Raw genomic sequence first — 20,842 nt, 5'->3', positions numbered from 1 at the left:
GAAATAATAAGGTATGTGATGCTGATATTTAACTCGGGGAGTTTAACTGAACTTCATCCGTGAACCTAAATTCAGGGATTGCTATTAAAGGCAAACCGTGTACCTTTTGGCCACTAGGGACGCTACACCTGTAACTGCCCATATTTTGCTTCTAGTAAACATTAACAAAAATTAACAAAGATATAAATAACTGATATATGATGGACACCCGGCTCCTTTCCAAGACTGACTCTAGTTTTTCCTTGCGTATAATCCCTTTCACGTTTTCTCTTTTTAGCCTCCTCAGAAGGTTTTATCTATTTCCTTGCCCCAGCCATGACCAGTAGTCGAGCATACAGAAATATAGTAGAGCAAAAGCCTTAGCTCCATGATGATATAAGAGCCTGTGGCCGTAATGCGATACGTTCTTCTCAGTCACATGACCTGGGCAATGACAGCGCGTCTTGTCTCAACTTACATAGTCAGTATTTCAAGATGGGAGTCCCGCTCACAACATTGATAGTGTCAAGCGCTGTATATTGGCCTGAGGAATCATTTGCTTCATATGCTTAAACTCTTTAGGTCACAAAGTTTGTGGTTTGCCCTTAAGGCAAATCCAGCTTCATACTCATAACAGATATCTTTAGTTTTATGTTAACATTAGAAATGTTGTTAAGATAAGTTCTTACTCCTGGTCCTGGTAACTAGCTTTAGGTATCACATCCCAGCAAGACAAACATGTACTGTAGGTGTCAACATGGAAGATGTACCATTCACTCTAAAGCTTGAAACCAGTATTTAGGTGTTAAACAGGAAAGAACATCCAGAGTCAAGCTTTAATCTTCTTTTGGACTGCAGGGGGTGCTCCTAAAGACCTTCTATTACTGTTGTGGCATCAACCATATTATTTGGAGCTGTATGTTGGAGCAGTGACTTATCTGTAGCTAAGAGGCAGTGGCTGGATAGCTGATCAGAAGGCCAGCTCTGTGATTGGATGCCCTCTGGACTCAGTGCAGGAGGTTGGAAACAAAAGGATCCTAAATGAACGTCTCTGTTGGATAAAGTCTCTCACCCCATGCATGAAGCTGGTGCTGAACTGGACAGCTCCTTCAGTAACAGACTGTTGCACCCTAAATGCACCAGGAAGCGTTATCACAGATCCTTCCTTGCGGCAGCTGGAATACTCTAGAACCACCACTGTTCTAAACAATCTCAATAAGTTGTTACATTCATGCTGATTTTTGTACAGTTTCTACCTTAGTCAGTTAAATAACATGCTGCTGTCATTTTGCACATCTCTGATGTTGCTGCTATTTTCAAATATCTGTCACTGTAAAAATGTCCATAACTGTATATTGGTTATTTAATCTCCATGTGCACAGTTTTATATTGTTAAAACACTTTACAGTACCATATTTTATGTGAAATTTGTTTTAATGCTGTCACTTATTCTGTTATTTGTATACTCTTTTTAAGGTCCACATTTGTGTGACCACTTTTTTTATAATATTATATTATTATATAATATCAAATAAATATAATATAAAAATATAATATTATGTATATTTTTTCAGCTTTTTTATTGTCATTACACTGTCACAAGTGCAGAGCAACAAAATTAACTCTCTGCATTTAACCCATGTCCTTGGGGAGCAGTTGGCTGCCATTGTGGGGCACCCAGGGAGCAGTGTGGGGTTAAGGTTAAAGGAATAGTACACCCAAAACATGATTAGCCTTCATTTTCTACTCACCCCCATGCTGAACAAAACCCTGGAGTACTTTTTTGATATCTCCAATGCATCTGGAGATCTGGGAGGCTTCTTGCTGTCTGCTGACATTCAAATAATGGAGGTCTATGGCGCCCGAGACAGAAAGGTCCATAAAAGTCCACAAAAACGTGTCAATATTCCTCCATACTGCTCGTCCAATGTAATCCAAGTGTCCTGAGTGGGTAGCATCCAGAATTTACTCGAAACGAAGTCATTTAGAACGTTTTAGAGCCTAAACAGTAGTGTATAGGATTTCCTAATAGCGGCCCCATGCGCGCTCACGATTCTACGGAAGCCGGCAGACCAAACCAGCGCATTCAGCTCGGCAAAGAACTCATGCTCTTCCTCAACACTGAAGTCCTCAGACATTTTTCTTTCGTTGTTTCTTTCTTTGCACAGGTAAACAGCACATTTCTTCTTCTACGCTTGCATTATCGGCAGAGCAGACGCTGAATGCGCACTTTCTTCCGGTTTGGTCTGCCGGCTTCCGTAGAATCGTGAGCGCGCATGGGGGCGCTATTAGGAAATCCTATACACTACTGTTTAGGCTCTAAAACGTTCTAAATGACTTCGTTTCGAGTAAATTCTGGATGCTACCCACTCAGGACACTTGGATTACATTGGACGAGCAGTATGGAGGAATATTGACACGTTTTTGTGGACTTTTATGGACCTTTCTGTCTCGGTCACCATAGACCTCCATTATTTGAATGTCAGCAGACAGCAAGAAGCCTCCCAGATCTCCAGATGCATTTGAGATATCAAAAAAGTACTCCAGAGTTTTGTTCAGCATGGGGGTGAGTAGAAAATGAAGGCTAATCATGTTTTGGGTGTACTATTCCTTTAAGGGTCTTGTTCAGGGAGCCAGAGTAGAGGCTTTGGGGATCGAACCAGGCACTTGCAACCTTCTCAGAGCACAAGCGCACTGCTCTAACCCACTAGGCCCTGGGAACAAGCTTATCAGACACAACAGTTTCCAGCATCAGCTTGGGCCTTCTACCGGAGCTTATGGAATATCTGTGATGATACGTGGTAGAAATAAGAAAAACAAAATGGGAACAAACAGGAACAGACACTTAAGAGTCATAAACTGTCAGATGCAGCCTGCCAAAGAGACAACATCAACCACTAATTCATATAAACTGGCTTTATTAAACATTAGATCTCTGTCAGGAAAATCCCTTTTAATTAATGACTTTATTATTGACAATAATGTTGATGTTATGTTTTTAACAGAAACATGGTTACATGAACTTAATGAAGCACATATTCTGTTGGAGTCATCTCCTCCAAACTACAATTTTTTTTGCGAGAGCAGACAGCAAAGGAAAGGTGGAGGAGTGGCAACATTGTTTAATGACTCACTGAATTGTAAAAAGGTGTTTTTGGGAAAATTTGACTGTTTTGAACATTTGGCTCTGCAGGCAAAGGGCCCGGTACGAACTATCTTTCAAAATGTTTACAGGCCTCCTAAGTCCACGTCAAACTTTTTTTATGATTTTAGTGACCTCCTGTCTGTGATATGCGTTGATTATGACTGTTTAATTATTGTGGGAGACTTTAATTTTCACGTTGACAACCCTGAAGACAGAAGTGCAAAAGAACTGTGTGACACACTTAGAAACTTTGGTTTAACTCAACATGTTAAACAACCAAAGCACAAACAGGGACATATTTTAGACTTGATCATCACTAAAGGTCTGAAGATTTCTAAAGTCAGTGTTACTGATGTTGCCCTATCCGATCACTTTTCTGTTACCTTTGAGGGCAACATTTCCAGTGACTCATTTAGCCAAAGGGACATCATAAGAAAACGCACCTTTAAGGAAAATGCCACAGAAACTTTTATTCAAGCTTACTCTGCTACTTCAACCTTGGGGTGCAAGTCCAATTCAGCCAAATAAACTACAAAAGCTTAGAGGAAATCATTCAGCAGCTAAGTTCCTCCTCCTGCTGCCTTGATGTTCTACCCACAGCTTTCTTTAAGAAAGTTTTGCCTGTCATAGCGTCTGATTTGACTCAGATAATAAACACGTCCCTTCTGTCAGGTGTTTTTCCCGCAGTCCCTAAAAACAGCAAATATCAAACCACTGCTGAAAAAGAACAGTTTAGACAAACTACTACTCCAGAACTACAGGCCCATATCAAACCTCACCTTTATCAGCAAGATTATTGAAAAAGCAGTGTTTCAACAGTTAAACACTTTCTTAGATATGACCAGCCACTTTGACGTGTTCCAGTCAGGTTTCCGTGCTCACCACAGTACAGAGACCGCCCTTATTAAGCTGTTTAATGACATCCGTATAAATACAGACTGCGGAAGAACCACAGTGCTGGTACTATTGGACCTCAGTGCAGCATTCGATACTGTAGATCACTCCATCCTGTTAGAGCACCTGGAAAACTGGGTCGGCCTCTCTGGTACAGCTCTCAATTGGTTTAAATCATACTTAAAGGACAGGGACATTTTTGTCTCAGTCGGCAACTTTACATCAGAGATGACAAAAATCACATGTGGGGTTCCCCAAGGGTCCATCCTGGGTCCCCTCCTATTCAATATCTATATGCTCCCTCTTGCTCAGTTAATTAAAAACAACAACATCAGCTATCATAACTATGCAGACGACACACAGCTTTACATCACCATGTCACCAAGTGACTATGAACCAATTCAAGCACTGAGGAAATGCTTAGAAGAAATCAATGCCTGGATGTGCCATAATTTTCTTCAACTGAATAAAAACAAAACTGAAGTAATGATCTTTGGACCAATAGAGGAGAGATCTAAAGTTAGCACACAGCTTCAGTCGCTTCAGCTAGTAACCACTGATCAGGCCCGAAGTCTAGGTGTAGTACTAGATTCAGGCTTGAACCTCCAAAAGCATTTAAAGACAATTACAAGGTCAGCTTTCTATCACCTGAAGAACATTTCCAGGATTAAAGGACTAATGTCTCAGCATGATCTGGAAAAACTAATCCATGCGTTTCTTTTTAGTCGAATTGATTATTGCAACGGTGTTTTCACAGGTCTGCCTAAAAAGTGGATCAGACAGCTGCAGCTGATCCAGAACGCTGCTGCCCGTGTCCTCACTAAGACTAAGAAAGTAGAGCACATCACCCCAGTTCTAAAGTCCTTTTACTGGCTCCCTGTATCTCAGAGAATAGACTTTAAAATACTTCTGTTAGTCTATAAATCTATGAATGGCTTAGCACCTAAATACATCACAGACTTGCTATCAGTGTATCAACCCTCCAGACCGCTCAGGTCTTCTGGCTCCAGCCTGCTCTGCATTCCTTGAACCAGAACTAAACATGGAGAAGCAGCATTTAGTTCCTATGCTCCACTTATCTGGAACAAACTTCCAGAAAACTGTAAAAGTGCGGAAAGCCTGAGTTCCTTTAAATCAAGACTTAAAACCATTTGTTTAGGATTGCCTTCGACTGTTCTAGTTAAACAGTTTAACTGAAACATATTTTCTTTAATCCAAATGTTTTTAATATTCTTTTTTTGTTTCTGCATTTTTTTTATTTTATTTTATTTATTTTTTATTTTTTTATTTTTCCTACTTGCTTTGATTCTGTTTTATCTTCCTGTATTTTAATCATGTAAAGCACTTTGCATTGTCTTTGTACTGAATTGTGCTATACAAATAAATTTGCCTTACCTTGCCTTGCCTAGGCCATTTTCTTTTCTATTCTCTTCTAATCTGAACCATCACATTAGTTAAAGTCCAGTAAAATCCTGACACCTCATACCTGACTGCATGTTGACTCTACGCTAGACTTGCACTACATTGAGAAAAATAAACCCTGAAATGTTGAAGAATGAATTTACAGCTTTTCTAATTTGGAACAAATGTTATTTGAATTTATATACTCCAGAGTTAAATGACAGGAGCCAATAAAACCCTTCATGGTGCATCAATGTCTGTATCAGTCATCTAGAAATCTGGCTTTATGAGGGGGAGTTAAATTGAAGAAGAAGAATCCCTCCTCCGTCTGCTGATCCAACTAAGGCTGCTGTGAAACCAGGAAAAAGAGGAAACTATCCGTCTTCCTCATTAGCGGAAGGCTCATGTCTGAACCATCTGTTTGTGGTGGATTAAGGCTTCCTCATGGCTGCTTGAATGAAGCCCTGGATTACATCCTACTCCAGTGTTGAGGAGAGGCGATCATGTTTCAGAGGAGTTTGTGGAGCTCTTCATTTGCCCTTATTAGTGAATTTATGGTTATTTGTTTTGTTTTTTAGTCTCTCCACTTTTCAGACACAACTAATTTGTTTCATTACTCACCCTGAGTTCACATTGACTATATTCTGTGGCAAATTGTGCCTTGGAGCAACTCCGACTGAATGTGTGCAGGATCCAGGTCATGCATCCGGACAGCCCCTCCCCTCTCTTCTTCTGCATCTGTTTTACCCCTCCCTCATCTAACGGGCTGCGCTGCTCATCTGCCTGATATCTTTGAATTCTATTTATTTCATTACAGTTCATTTTTTATGCTCCAATTCATATCCTGTCATCTCAGGTCACTTCTAGATCCAGATCAACCAGATCATCCAGTCATTGATTCTCTCCTCCTGGATGAGCAGGTGAAGACAGGACATATTGACTCGAAGGCAATCCCTCACACCAAGCATGCTTGTAACGACAGTAGAAAGGAAAAACTACCTTTGAAAAGGAAGAAACCTCTAGCTGAACCAGAACCAGTCTCAGTGTGAGACGAGTGGTTGTTTTAGTTCATTTCTGAGATCGTCCAGCATAATTTATTATCATGAAGCACCTAGACAGAGGTCAACCTTTTTTAGATCTAGATATATTCATGTCTTAAAAAACCCTAGTTAAAGTACAGACAAACTTATTGGCCTTAAATGGCCAAGCTCCATCTTACATCAGAGATCTGATTGTTCCTTATGTTCCTAACTTCACTCGCAATCTGCAGTTTTACTAGTGGTTCCTAGAATTTCTAAAAATAGAATGGAAGGCAGATCTTTCAGTTATCAAACTCCTCTCCAGTTGAACCAACACAGAGTTAAACACAGAATAAGTTTCAGCTGCTTAAACTCACAAATACGTTATGTCCACACCTTTAAAATAAATACATCTTTCCATCATAGCTGTTCTGGACCTTGATCTTTGATGAACCAACTACCAGTTTTAGTGCATGAGGCAGAAACCCTGTCTACTTTTGACTTTCCTTTATGATAAAGCTTATAGTTAGAGTGGCTCAGATTATCCTGAGCTAGCTCTATAGTTATGCTGCTATAGGCTTAGACTGCTGGAGGACATAGGGACCCCTATTTCATTGTTCTATCTCTATTGTCCCTCTCTGCATTATCTACAGTGTAGTCCTGTTTTTCTGACTGTGACTAACTGGATGTGCTCTCTTCAACCTCTGACATTGGAGCTGGCTCGGAACTCGTCTACCTGGCTGTGTTTCCTGGACTGGGCCGCCTGTGGAGCTGGTTGACAGTTGCCTTCTGTGTCTCTGCTTATTTCTGTATGTCTGCTTCTGTCTCCTTGAACCCCAGTCGGTCTCGGCAGATGGCTGCTCCCACTGAGCCTGGTTCACTGGAGGTTTCTTCATGTTAAAAGGAAGTTTTTCCTCTCCACTGTTGCTACAAACATGTTTAATGTGAGGGATGGCCTTTGAATCAATGAGTTGGTGCAATGAACTGGTTTTCCCTAGATAGACAACCTATAATAAATTGACTACATGATCTAGTGGACTGTAAATTGCCTTGAGATTACATGTGTTGTGAAATGGCGCTATAGAAATAAACTGAATTAAATAGAAAACAATGCTTCGGTTTGTTGAATATTTGGTTCATAAAATGTCAAACATTTTAAAACATCAGAAGGTTAAAGTCATGTTTTCTGATAATGGAGAGCTGCTGTGGGAACTCACGGTTGTCCCTCAGGAGTGTTTTCTGGTATCTCGATGGTGAAGGAGGCATTAGTAAACTGTGGAGGCCGCGCTCCAGCAACCACTGATATGATGGCAGGAGCGCTGCGGCTGCCCAGCCCGTCGGCAGCTGCCACCGTCAGCAGGTACTCCCTGTCACGCTGCAGAGGCAGCCCCGTCGTTCGTATCTGGCCAGTCTTCCTGTCCACTTCGAATCGACCGTCACCGCCTGCAAACAGGTGGATGGACGAGGCGTTTAATCACAGAACAGACAGTTTAATAAACCTCACCAGCTGAAACAGAGAAGAAGCGGTGTGATGGACCTCACAGGAAACACAGGATGTGAGTTTGTCTCTGCATTGATGGAACGCAACCTGCTTCAGAATAACCAGACCTGCTGACCTTAGCGGGTCATGTGACTCTCAGACTGGGTCCGTCTGTTGGAGAACTGCTTCCTCTGATTGGCTGACAGCCCATGAATCCTTCTAGGTTTTTTTCATACTGAAGGACTGTTTAAAAAAAACGCTCACACATGCAGCAGTTTAGGATTTTATTAGTGAGAAGAGCTGTTTAGTCTCATTCAAAGCTGATTCTTTTATTACAGCTAAAACGTGCAACACGGTAAAAACCATGAAGAGGGACTGGGACATGCACAGTGGCAGTACGCAGGCTTTTAGCTAAAGTAGCAGCCATTCAAAATGGCCCTTCCCAGTCAAAAGCCAGCTCAATGGCAGAAAAATCCACTCCAACTTCCAGCACTGGCTCCACCCTTTCACTCAATTACAGGGTCTGACCAGGAGATGACGCTTCTCTTCTCATCTTAATGTCCACAAATCAGAAATAATATTTTAGATGTTTAAAAGGGAATAGTAGGGGACTAGCCAAGGACCAAACAAGGACCCATTAAGGAAAGTGAGGAAATTATGAATGGCTACTACTGTAGCAGTTCACTGAAAATATTAGAAATTGTATGCTCTAATTTCCCCCGCAAACTTCACTCAAATGTTCAAAATTTCAAAGCAGCAGATGCTGGAATTGGAAATTAATCAGAGAAGCTGATCTGGGAGCTGGAAGAGAGACAGACACAGCCCTGCTGATGCAGAGAGCTATGATCACTCCTCTGAAACAGTTTATTAAGGCCTAAATTAACTTAAAATGTCGAAACTCAGATGTTGAATATTAGTTATTTTGTCCTAATCTTTTCAGATGAATGCAAGGTGTGAGAAAACAATATGAGTCGTTTAATTTTACCAATAACAAACCTTTAATAAAAGTAAATTGAAACGGTGACATAAGGATGGTGCTGAAACTGAAGCCTCCACCCTCCATAAAGCAACTTTCCTCGCTGCAGCAGTTTTAGCAATAATTGTAGGTGTAGGTTCAAACTCTTACATCACTTGGGAAAACAAAGTGTTATAAATATTGACTGTGAATTATTAAATCATAACTTTTTTGCTTTAAAATGCATCAAATGATTTGAGTTTATCCAGTTAAACTTCAAACCAGAAGAAACCCGATGTTTTAAATGTTTGCTCACCTAAACATCTAACTTCTGTTAGATAATAAGATCTGCTCCTTATTTATTCAGCTGATTTACAGTATATTCAATCATGCTGGTGAACATTCTCAGTCAGCCAAGTCATAGTCATTCCAAAAAAGTTAAAAAACATTGTACTGGACTTTGTTTGAAGAGGTTTCGCTTAGCATTCAAAATGTCAGAAAAGGGAATTATTGACCTTGCTGAACAGGCAAGATCTATTCAGCAAGGCCAAAAATTCCCTTTTACGACCCCCTTTTCAGACACATAGACAGGTATGGGACATTGCAGGCCAACAAAAAGCCCAACGACCCTCATCCCAAAGGGGTGGACCCGTTCGTCCGTTTCAATTTGAATGTTTTCTAAACGAAAACAAGGCTTTGTTGGGCTGCTGTATAAAGCCTTGAACTCAACCCTATTTCTGACATTTTGAATTAGAAAAGCTTCCTGCATGAGAAGCAAAACGTCTTCAAACAAATTCCAGTGGATTTTTTTTTTTTTTTTTACTTTTTTGGAATATTCAATCATCCACACAGAAAAATCGTTCTTTCTATCTAAGCTATCCTGACTATTAATTAACGCAAATAGAGAAGAGTAAGAAAAACTATTATTTAGAGACATAAAGGTGTGAAAAGATTAGAGAGAAATCTAAAAGCAGCAGCACCACTTCCCCTCCTAGATGCTGTGATTAGGAGTAGATCGGAGCAGTCTTAACTATTCCACTCTCAGTCATGATGATTTGGCTGTATAAAAACCCTCGGGCTCATACTGAATGTGGCGTGTCTGCGGTGGTCGCGTCAACAAACCCAAATCATTTAAATCAATGCATAGACTCACAGCAGCCACGGTTGACTGCAGGCCCGGTTCCTTAGGCCCTGCAGCTCTGTAGGACACTCTGCTGGACACTGCAGCGACCTCCAATAAAGAAAGGCAAGGAAACAAAGGGGCCATTGCAGGATAGAAAGGAAGTTCTCACCCAGAGCTCCCAGTAAGAGTTTTTTTCTCCCCACCAGTGCTTCTGCAGCCGCGCCGCAGTCAGTATGAGCCCGGCATCATACACCAAAATACTGTTAAATGTTTATGGTTTAAATGTTTTATGTGTTTTATATGTTTTTAACAATGATATTTATTAATCAAATTGGATGTTTAAGGCTGACTGATGATAACCCAATTTAAAACATCACAGAAGACCAACAAAAAGATAAACTTTAGCAGGGAAAGGTCGATCCACTGAGGAGCTCTGCACTGCTTGGTCAGCCGTGGTTCTGCAGTCATGCCAGCGCCATCACTTCTGAACTCTCTATTCTTCCTGTTGTCAGAATCCCAGAGTTCCTCCATGGGCTCTATGGACATTAGAGCAGTTATGGCTACTTTCTGCAGTGTGGTCATTTTCCAGGTCCTGCAGGAAAACCCACCTTCATATGGCTCGTCAGCAGAAAGAAGCCTGAAGAGCTCTTAGTTTGCTGCTAGATGGCTGCGCTAATTATGGACTTAAGGAGACACAGTGAACCAGTAGAGGACACAGCACCCAGAAAATCACTTAAATTAGCACATTCTGCGACTCTTTAGCGCACCATCAGACGTGTGACCTGCATCACCAAAATACCTGGAAACTTCTAGTAGACTGTTCTTCTTCTCTTTAGCCCAGATTTTTTTATTTTATTATTTATTCATTAAAATAAAGCACCATAACAAAACCTGTGCAGGGGACAACTGAACTCATGAATGAAAGAAAAGGAGCAGAAAAAAGTCATAAAAGTTATATCTGTGCCAATTTTCAATAAAGTATTACTTATTCAACACAGATAATTACAGCCGTACAAAAATAAAAAAAAACACACCATGTTTACCAATACATATAAATAAATAAAACCAACTATACATCAGTCTACCCATTGTCATATTGACTCATCAAAATGACTTTCAAGTTTCTGTTAAAGACAGGATGAGTTTTAGCTGCTTTAAGTCACTAATGAGCTACCTCCACAAATCAACACCTTTAAAATGAATACATCTTTCCATCATCGCTGTTCTGTAGCTGGATTTTCGTGGAACCAACTAAAAGGTTTAGTCCGTGAGACAGACACCCTGTCTATTTTTAAGGGTAGGCTTAAAACTTTCCTTTTTGATAAAGCTTATAGTTAGAGTGGCTCAGGTTATCCTGAGCTATCTCTATAATTATGCTGCTATAGGCATAGACCTCTGGAGGACATAGGGACCACCATTTTATCATTCTGCTTTATTCTTTCTCTATTCTCCCACTCTACAGAATCTGTTAGTTCAATCTCTAACGTGCTGCTCTCTTTGCTTTTCCTCATAGTAGCTTCATCTGGTCTGTTCCTGTGTGGCTGTGACACCATCCTGGAGAGAAATATCAGCTGTGCTGCTGCCATCAACACCTTTGTTTATAGATGTTGGGGATCAGCCTGTTTTTCAGTGTAGTCCTGTTTCTCTGACTGTGACTGGATGTGCTCTCTTCATCGGGGCCGCCTTTTACAGTTGCCTTTTGTATCTCTGCTTCTTTTTCTATGCCTGCTTCTGTTTCCTTGAACCACAGTCAGCCTCAGCAGATGGCCACTCACACTGAGCCTGGTTCTGCTGGAGGTTTCTTCCTGTTAAAAGGGAGTTTTTCCTCTCCACTGTCGCTACAAGCATGCTTAGTGTGAGCGACTGCCTTCGATTCAATGAGTCGATGCAATCAACTGGTTTTCCTTTAAAGGAAAACTTTGAATCAATCTGACTGGATGATCTGGTGAACTGTAAAGTGCCTTGAGATGACGTGTTGTGAATTGGCGCTATAGAAATAAACTGAATTGAATTGAATTAAATTCAGCAAAGATCTTCAAACTGTAAGATTCCAAGCAAAAGATGTCAGTGACATTTTGTGGACTTTATTTAACAGGTAATGTGGTTGAGAAATGTATGTTGCAAAGATGCATGCAGCTGGACTTGAACTCAGGATAAGGCCTTAAGTGACACTTTATCCAAATCTGCCTTGAATCGTACCACTAATGTAAATTTTTTTTACAGTGGGTTTCAACCCTGGTCCTGCCCTGCATTTTTAGGTTTGTCTTTTCTGCCACACCTGGTAAAAGAGATACCTGGTGTTTCAAATTGGATCAACGATTCAGTTCAGTTCATTTCACTTATCGAACAACACATATCATCTTAAGGCTCTTCTTCAAAGACTTGATGCAGTAGATTGGATAAAAGTTTCTGTGACGAAAATCAGCTGATTGCATGGCGTCTCTGACTTATAAAACCTGCTCCTCCTGGATTAGTCTTTTTGTAGATTTAGCTGTTGACTATTCAACAGTGTTTTTTATGTGGACAAACAAAAAAACCTTCCTCCTGTTCAGAGTGTCATCCTGGTTGCCAAATCAAGAGAGATGAGGACATACCACAGCTGGATTCTAGGTGATTTAGCCACAGTGAGCTTTGTTCAAATATGTTTTCAGAACGCAGAAGCTTCATAGGTTTGCAGGCTGCTGCTCTTTAGCCAACATAAAATAACAAAAAAAAAAAAAACAAATGCTGCACTTTATCTCTGAAAGGATCATTAATTATAACCAATTATATGACTGTCTCAGCAACCAGGAAGTAAACAAAGACTGCACACCACACCGAGGTGTTCCTGATGTTATGAGAAAGGAGGAAAGCTGGAGTGGAGAGGTTTGAATATTACCTCCATCCTGAGAGACAAATGGGAGGATTTTGGTAATTTTTTTACTGCTTGCTCCTTTAGGGTCATCAGACATTTTTGGGGTTGATAAAGAGTAGAATTTAACATGTTCCTCTATTAATTGGTATTCCAAAAATAGTAAAAAAAAAAAAAAAAAACTTTGTTTTCAAGAGCATTCCTTACTCTGATCTTTTTATTAAAGAAACCAAACAACAGACACATGGCCCGACACAGAAGAGCGACCTCTGAGGTACACTATATTGCCAAAAGTATTTGCTCACCCATCCAAATTATTGGAATCAGGTGTTCCAATCACTTCCATGGCCACAGGTGTATAAATTCAAGCACCTAGGCATGCAGACTGTTTTTACAAACATTTGTGAAAGAATGGGTCGCTCTCAGGAGCTCAGTGAATTCCAGCGTGGAACTGTGATAGGATGCCACCTGTGCAACAAATCCAGTCGTGAAATTTCCTCACTCCTAAATATTCCACAGTCAACTGTCAGCTGTATTATAAGAAAATGGAAGTGTTTGGGAACGACAGCAACTCAGCCACGAAGTGGTAGGCCACGTAAACTGACGGAGCGGGGTCAGCGGATGCTGACGCGCATAGTGCGAAGAGGTCGCCAACTTTCTGCAGAGTCAATCACTACAGACCTCCAAACTTCATGTGGCCTTCAGATTAGCTCAAGAACAGTGCGCAGAGAGCTTCATGGAATGGGTTTCCATGGTCGAGCAGCTGCATCCAAGCCATACATCACCAAGTGCAATGCAAAGCGTCGGATGCGGTGGTGTAAAGCACGCCGCCACTGGACTCTAGAGCAGTGGAGACGCGTTCTCTGGAGTGACGAATCGCGCTTCTCCATCTGGCAATCTGATGGACGGGTCTGGGTTTGGCGGTTGCCAGGAGAACGGTACTTGTCTGACTGCATTGTGCCAAGTGTAAAGTTTGGTGGAGGGGGGATTATGGTGTGGGGTTGTTTTTCAGGAGCTGGGCTTGGCCCCTTAGTTCCAGTGAAAGGAACTCTGAATGCTTCAGCATACCAAGACATTTTGGACAATTCCATGCTCCCAACTTTGTGGGAACAGTTTGGAGCTGGCCCCTTCCTCTTCCAACATGACTGTGCACCAGTGCACAAAGCAAGGTCCATAAAGACATGGATGACAGAGTCTGGTGTGGATGAACTTGACTGGCCTGCACAGAGTCCTGACCTCAACCCGATAGAACACCTTTGGGATGAATTAGAGCGGAGACTGAGAGCCAGGCCTTCTCGTCCAACATCAGTGTGCGACCTCACAAATGCGCTTCTGGAAGAATGGTCAAAAATTCCCATAAACACACTCCTAAACCTTGTGGACAGCCTTCCCAGAAGAGTTGAAGCTGTTCTAGCTGCAAAGGGTGGACCGACGTCATATTGAACCCTATGGATTAGGAACGGGATGTCACTTAAGCTCATATGTGAGTCAAGGCAGGTGAGCAAATACTTTTGGCAATATAGTGTACATCCATGCCTTATGGACAGAGGACTTTTTTTTGAGGACCAAAATGTTCACATTTTGGACAAAGAAGACAGTGGTTTGAGAGTGACATGAAGAAGCCATGTATGTTAAGTAAGAAAAACCAACCTTAGACAGAGGGGCTGGACTCTGGATTTCTTGATTTCAGCTTTCAAAAGCCTATAATGCAGTGATAGAGTTGATTGCTTCCTGCTATCATTGCGGCCCCCACCCCATGCAGAGGAGCAGAGCACCTCCCTTTTCAGCAAAGCCAATAATTCCCTCTAACGACTGTCTCTCAGAGACAAAGACAGGTATCCGTATTGCAGGCTAACAAAAAACCCTAACGACTGCCCATTCCTAATTGGCGAACACATTTGTCTGTTTCAATTTGCTTGTTTTCTAAGCCAAAACAAGACTTTGCTTTTGTTCCACTCAAACAAGCCTCGAAATCAACGCTATTTCTGACATTTAGAATTGAAAAAGCTTCCTGGATGGGAAGTGAAACCTCTTCAAACTTGGAAACAAAGTCCAGGGGATTGTTCTTAACTTTGTTTGGATGCACATTGTTCTCACTGCACGCTCAGTTTGGTGACACCAAATTATGTGATAGATTTTGAAGAAAAAAAACATGTTATGCAAGGTATGCCTGAAAACTGTTGGGACACATCCAACCGCCACCTGCAGCACAACCACGCAGTTGAGTTTAAAGATGTACAAAACGTTCCTTAGCTTTACGCAAAAACCTTTTTGGAATGACTATGACCTGGATGAGTGAGAAACTTCACCACCATATCAATTGTTATCCAAAATAAAAACCAACTTACCATCAGAAAGGAAGTATTCAACTTCACCATTAAGGCCTTCATCTCCATCCTGAGCTTGGAGTTTGTACACCAGTGAACCTGCCGGGGCATCTGGGGAAACGACTGCGAGGTAGGGAGCAGGAAGCATGGTCCATTGTGGGATGTTGTCGTTTACATCCGTCACAGTCAATTCCACTCGAACCAGGTACCACTCTGGACCTGAAGGGCGAGGAGAAGGAAGAGCAGTTTAGGGTTTATGCTGTGGCAGAAAGATAATACAATGGACACTGTTTAAGGGCTATTTGTCTTTTTTCCACTCTATGCCTAGTCTGTAACCTTTAACAATTGTTTTTAAAATGTCACAGCGGCTGACTGTATGCCCTGTAATTTCACCATTGTTGATAATGTGGAGAAAAAAGACCAGAGATGCCATGGAGGATAAAGCACATGAACGAACTTTTAGGGTTTATCAATTGGCAGAAGCTCTTATTAGGGGAAAACGTTTTATCCATGAGGTCTGGTGGGATTATTGCCAGGCTCTCTTGGAGATGGATTTTCTTCTGCAGACGAGAGGAAATAACACAATATTTAGCAATTGAAGAAAGAATGAAAAACTGAGGTGTTTACTTGTTTTACACTAAACAAATAAACATTTAATTAAATGAGCAAGAAAAGCATTGATTCCAGTGACCAAAGTTTCATGACACAGTGGAAACTTAGATGTTTTCTCTAGCGTTTATTGACCAGGTATTTCAGAGATTTTGCAGCTGACCGGGGCTGAAACAATAATCCAGATTAATCGTGATTAATTGATTATTTAAATAATTATTAACAATTTAGAAATCAATTCATCGTAAACTGGAGTATAGAGACTGTAAAATATGTCTTTAGCTGACAGAGCGACCCACTTAGAACTGTAATTACATTAAATTTGTAGAAAGTTAAAAAGTTAAAAAAGTAAAAAAAAAAAAAAAACATTTTTGTCTGTCTATATGGTCTATCCAGTACTGCTCAAGAGTAAATGTTTTAGTTTAAAAATTAAAAAAAAATTGTTAAGCAATCTTTGGCTATCATATTATTAATCAATTGATCAAAAAAAATAATCAATAAACAATTAATCGATTAACAAAATAATCATTAGTTGCAGCCCTAGGCTAACTAAATGTTGCATATGCTTAATGATAACAATCAAAAACTGAAACGAACTCTTGACCGCTCAAGGTTTACAAAGGAAAAAACATCAGTGAACAATCAAACACCCATGTTTGCTACTTAACACCATGAAATAAGAGCTGATATTTGAGAGTGAAAATCTAGAAAATGATTATAGGAACTAAATCTACCATAGATTTCAATAAATTACCATAGTTTTCATCAGGCTTGTATAAACTCCTTAGTCCTCCACTTTCCTTCCTCATAAATGCTTTGCTAGCCAGAAATATTACAGCTATATAGGGAGAACAGACAACTGTGAAATCACTGAGAGGTCAATCATCTGACCCAGTGGGGTCTTTATAATACCCGAACCCAGATCACAACGCAAACCCCTTTACAGGAAAACAGAAGACCAGCCAGCCAACAATTCCGTTTAACGACCCCTCTTTTAGTGACATAGACAGGTATGGGGCATTGGACTGACAAAAGAAGCCAAACGACTCCCATTCCAAGGGGTGGCTTGTTGGGCTGTGGTATAAAGCCTCAAACTCAGCGTAGTTCATGACATTTTGAATTGAAAAATCTCCCTGGATGGGAAGGAAATGTCTTGAAACTTGCAAACAAAGTCCAGTGGTTAAGATCAGTGCCACTGCAGAGCTAATGGTTATGCAGCGTGTCAAACTCCACATCCCACCTGACTGAGATCCTACAGGTCCTACAAGTTGATAAGTCAACAGACCAAGCCCACCGCTTTGCCACTCGGAGCTCCATTGAAAGCTCCTCATCATGCATCCAGATTCTGCTTGTTGATTTCAGCTCCATCTGTTCTAGCTTGGAACCTTCCTGTCTGTAGACCAGTGAATCTCTGACCAACAGATACCAGCAGCTCCTCATTCTCCCCCATCTTCCGAAATACTACTGTGCCTTACTACTAGGAAGAAGTAAAGGTTCACAGGTCAAAATATCTGGGTTGGACTGTGAATGGTGCCACGTTCTTCCTCATCAATGCGGATGATGCTGAAAACCTGCCTAAACAATGGGCGTACAGCAGCATGCCAGCTGCTCTGCAGCCAAGGAGGAACCACCACGGTGCATCATGAAGGATGCGCAGTAGATCCCTGGCTCTCCACTACTACAATAGTAGCAATTCAAATTTCACCACTTTCCTTGATGGGTTCTTGACTGGTTCTTGGCTGGTCCTTGACTGGTTCATGGCTGGTCCTTGACGGGTCCTTGGATGGTTCTTGACTGGTTCTTAGCTGTTCCTTGACTGGTCCTTGACTGGTTCTTGGCTGGCCCTTGGCTGTTCCTTGACTGGTTCTTGGCTGGTCCTTGGCTGTTCCTTGGCTGGTCCCCTACAATTCCTTTTTAAACATCAATATTTGCACTAAAAAACTCTTTCTGTCATGATTTGGGGACATTAAAATATGAAAAGAAGCATCATCTCTTGGTCAGACCCTGTTATTCAGTGAAAGGGTGAAGTCAAAGCAAAAAAAATATGCAGGCTGGAAGTTGGAGGGGATTTTGCAGCCAATAGGCTGCCATTCATGCTTTTAACTGGGAAGGGTCATTTTGAATGGCTGCTACTGTAGAGGAGCAATCTCCTCCAAAATGCCCACAAAGGTTTAGGACAACCCAGCGCTCCTCAGAAGCCTTTCCTCTGGAGACTTCCAGTCATCAGAGACTACGCTGATGGGCTTAAACACAGCATGTCCCCCTAACACACACAGATACATTCCAGTCAAATAAAGACGGCTACATTTTCTGGGACCGACATCATCACAGAACATATAATAAACTACGCACCTTCACTTTGTCTGACAATGATGCTGCCAAGTGATGGTTCACATAACTCTGTCTTCTTCTTGAATATTATCAGCCTCATTTTAAGGTTGGGTTTTGTTTGTGTGATACTTTAATTTAGTCATTAGATCTTTGTTTCAAACATGGATAGAAGTGACACCATGAAACCAGTGTTTTACTCAAGGTTATGTTTTCCCTCTATTCTTTAAGAGATCAGAGATCTATAACCCACCAGAAAAAAAGAAAACAACACCAGACTATTGCAGCATCTAAACCAGTAATTACAATCAGCACACTTAAATGCATTGGAAACAGCAATCAAAAGAAAACATCAGTTCAATCACACACACACACACACACACACACACACACACACATACACACACACACACACACACACACACACACACACACACACACACACACACACACACAGCTTTATTGGCTGTGACAGCAGGCATGAGAGGGAAAAAATAATTTGTCTATACATTTAAAGTTACTATTAGACTGAAACTACCTTTAAACATTTCCATATTGGATCCTGTTACAATCCAGCATTTTATTGGGACTTTAAAGCTTGATGTAAAGCGCTGCTGTAAAACACACACTCTCTCAAGTTTTCTTAACAAGTACAAATCTGAAAAGAATTTGTATCCACTCCTCCTGAGCCAATATTCTGTTCATATTCTGCAGTGATTCAGGAGGAAAGCAGATTAGCACATCTAGAGCAGAACAGCCATCAGAATCAGGATGTGTGATGTGGAATATATTCCTCATGTGGAAAATGAAGGGATTTGGATGAAGACTTTGACTAGGCCATTTAATCCAAGAATAAGCTTTGATCTACCTCTCAGTTGATTTAAGTTCTAGGAAGTTTGCATTGTTGTTTCTACGTCCTGCTCTAAGTAGCTCCACTCCTCCTCATTAGGTCTGTCCCAATACAAATGTTTCATTTCCAACAAGGTACCGTTATTGACGCCATACAATTTCAAGACTAATTGAGCATACTTTAATTATTTATTTTGCAGAGTTAATTAGTTGATTAATTTTATTCCCGTGGCTCTAATTTGGAGCACATTTCATTTCAATGTATTTCCAGAGACAATTTAGTCAGATTGGTCAAATGTTTCCTGTTCTGAAACCAGCTGATTGGATCCAGTCAATGACTCGATCCCTTTGATCAACTGACCCATCTTTACTAGCCAATGGCTACTGAACTTTAAACAGAAGGAGTGTATGTACGCTATCGCAGACACTGTGATAGCTATACAAAATGAAATTTTGGTTTGTAGACACAGTGTATACAAAACAACAATAAAAATTGTCATAAAAAGTTGTCTACGTCTCACACACATTAGTGCATTAGGAGCCCTTTGCCACCATCTGGGGTCATGGCCCTTATATTTCCATCCTGTATAAATACCTGAACTATATTCAATTTTTTAGAACTGAAATTCATTCATCACGTTGAAGGTGATCTTTTCCCAAATAGCTGCTGGAGCTGGGAGTTTTTACAGAGGATCTGCTCCGATCATCTGCCATATGTTTGCTTTACGTTCATGGATGAAGATACAGTAAATTGTAAACAGGACTTCTCATTTTCCACTTTTCCCTAAAGGGCAGATTTTTCTAACTGATCCAATCTGACCTGACTCATGGGTCTCCACAGCCCTACCAGAGTTATGAAAGGAGTCTGGTTCTCTTGGATTAAGGTTCTACTTACCCAGCTTTTCATTTTAGGAATTGGTGACGTATTGCAGGATTGTAGCTTTGCTATACCCTTTACATTTTCATATTATGGAGTAGACTTTGTGAGCGGGGTAGAGCTTTGGATGGGCTTTACTAACATAACTACAACAGAATAAACACATTAAGGACCATCTGCTTGAAGCATTTCCTGTGTGTCTTGGTCTTCATCCCGTTGTATGTTCGCAAGTGTCTCCAACACACTTTGAGTCCAGTTATATTAGGGTTGAATTACACACAGGGGGATGTGTAAAATTATATAATCCCTATAAAATAATGGGAATCAATTCAAACTGTAATATTGCTCTAAATGGTTTTACTTCTGCAAAACAAAGAGAGGGTGCTAATGTCAGGAAACCATTGTGCACCAGAGAGCACAGCTGGGCAACAGGCGAAGAGAAGCAGGAGCTGAGTTTAATATGAATGGGATTAAAACTAAAGTACAGGAGCTGGGTTTAGCATTAACGGGATTAAAGTTAAAGTACTGGACATGGGTTTAGTGTGAACGGGATTAAAACCCAAGTACATGAGCTGGGTTTAGCGTGAACCGGATTTAAACCAAAGTACAGTCTGTGCGGTTAATATGAACAGGATTAAAATTGAAGTACAGGAGCTGGGTTTAGCGTTAACGGGATTAAAGTTAAAGTACTGAACATGGGTTTAGTGTGAACAGGATAAAAACCCAAGTACATGAGCTGGGTTTTGTGTCAACCGGATTTAAACCAAAGTACAGTCTGTGCACGGGGTTAAAACTAAATTTTAGGAGCTGGATTTACCATGAAAGGGATTAAAACTAAAGGACAGGAGCTAGGTTTAGTATTAAAGAGATTTAAGCTTAAGTACAGGAGATGGTTTTAGTGTGAACCGGATTAAAACCAAAGTACAGGACCTGCGTCTAATATGAACAGGATTAAACCTAAAGTACAGGAGCTGGATTTTCTGTGAATGGGATTAAAACCAAAAT

General features: G+C 40.8%; 1 protein-coding gene across 1 annotated transcript in view; it reads right to left on the bottom strand.

The window, feature by feature from the left end:
* LOC119773099 (neural-cadherin-like) overlaps positions 1-20,842 on the bottom strand; it is a 348,848-nt gene that overhangs the window by 220,937 nt on the left and 107,069 nt on the right. Inside the window, exons 2-3 of the mRNA XM_038269917.1 lie at positions 15,196-15,393; positions 7,656-7,881 (exon numbers count right to left, since the gene is read on the bottom strand). Of these exons, the coding sequence (XP_038125845.1) occupies positions 7,656-7,881; positions 15,196-15,393 (424 nt within the window). The remainder of the gene's footprint in view (positions 1-7,655; positions 7,882-15,195; positions 15,394-20,842) is intronic.

The sequence above is a fragment of the Cyprinodon tularosa genome, unplaced genomic scaffold (genome assembly GCF_016077235.1).
Source record: "Cyprinodon tularosa strain WSP-4 unplaced genomic scaffold, ASM1607723v1 ctg741, whole genome shotgun sequence".
In the NCBI taxonomy this organism is placed as follows: Eukaryota; Metazoa; Chordata; class Actinopteri; order Cyprinodontiformes; family Cyprinodontidae; genus Cyprinodon; species Cyprinodon tularosa.
The sequence above is the reverse complement of the archived record's forward strand: the minus strand, read 5'-3'. Positions and strand labels throughout refer to the sequence as shown.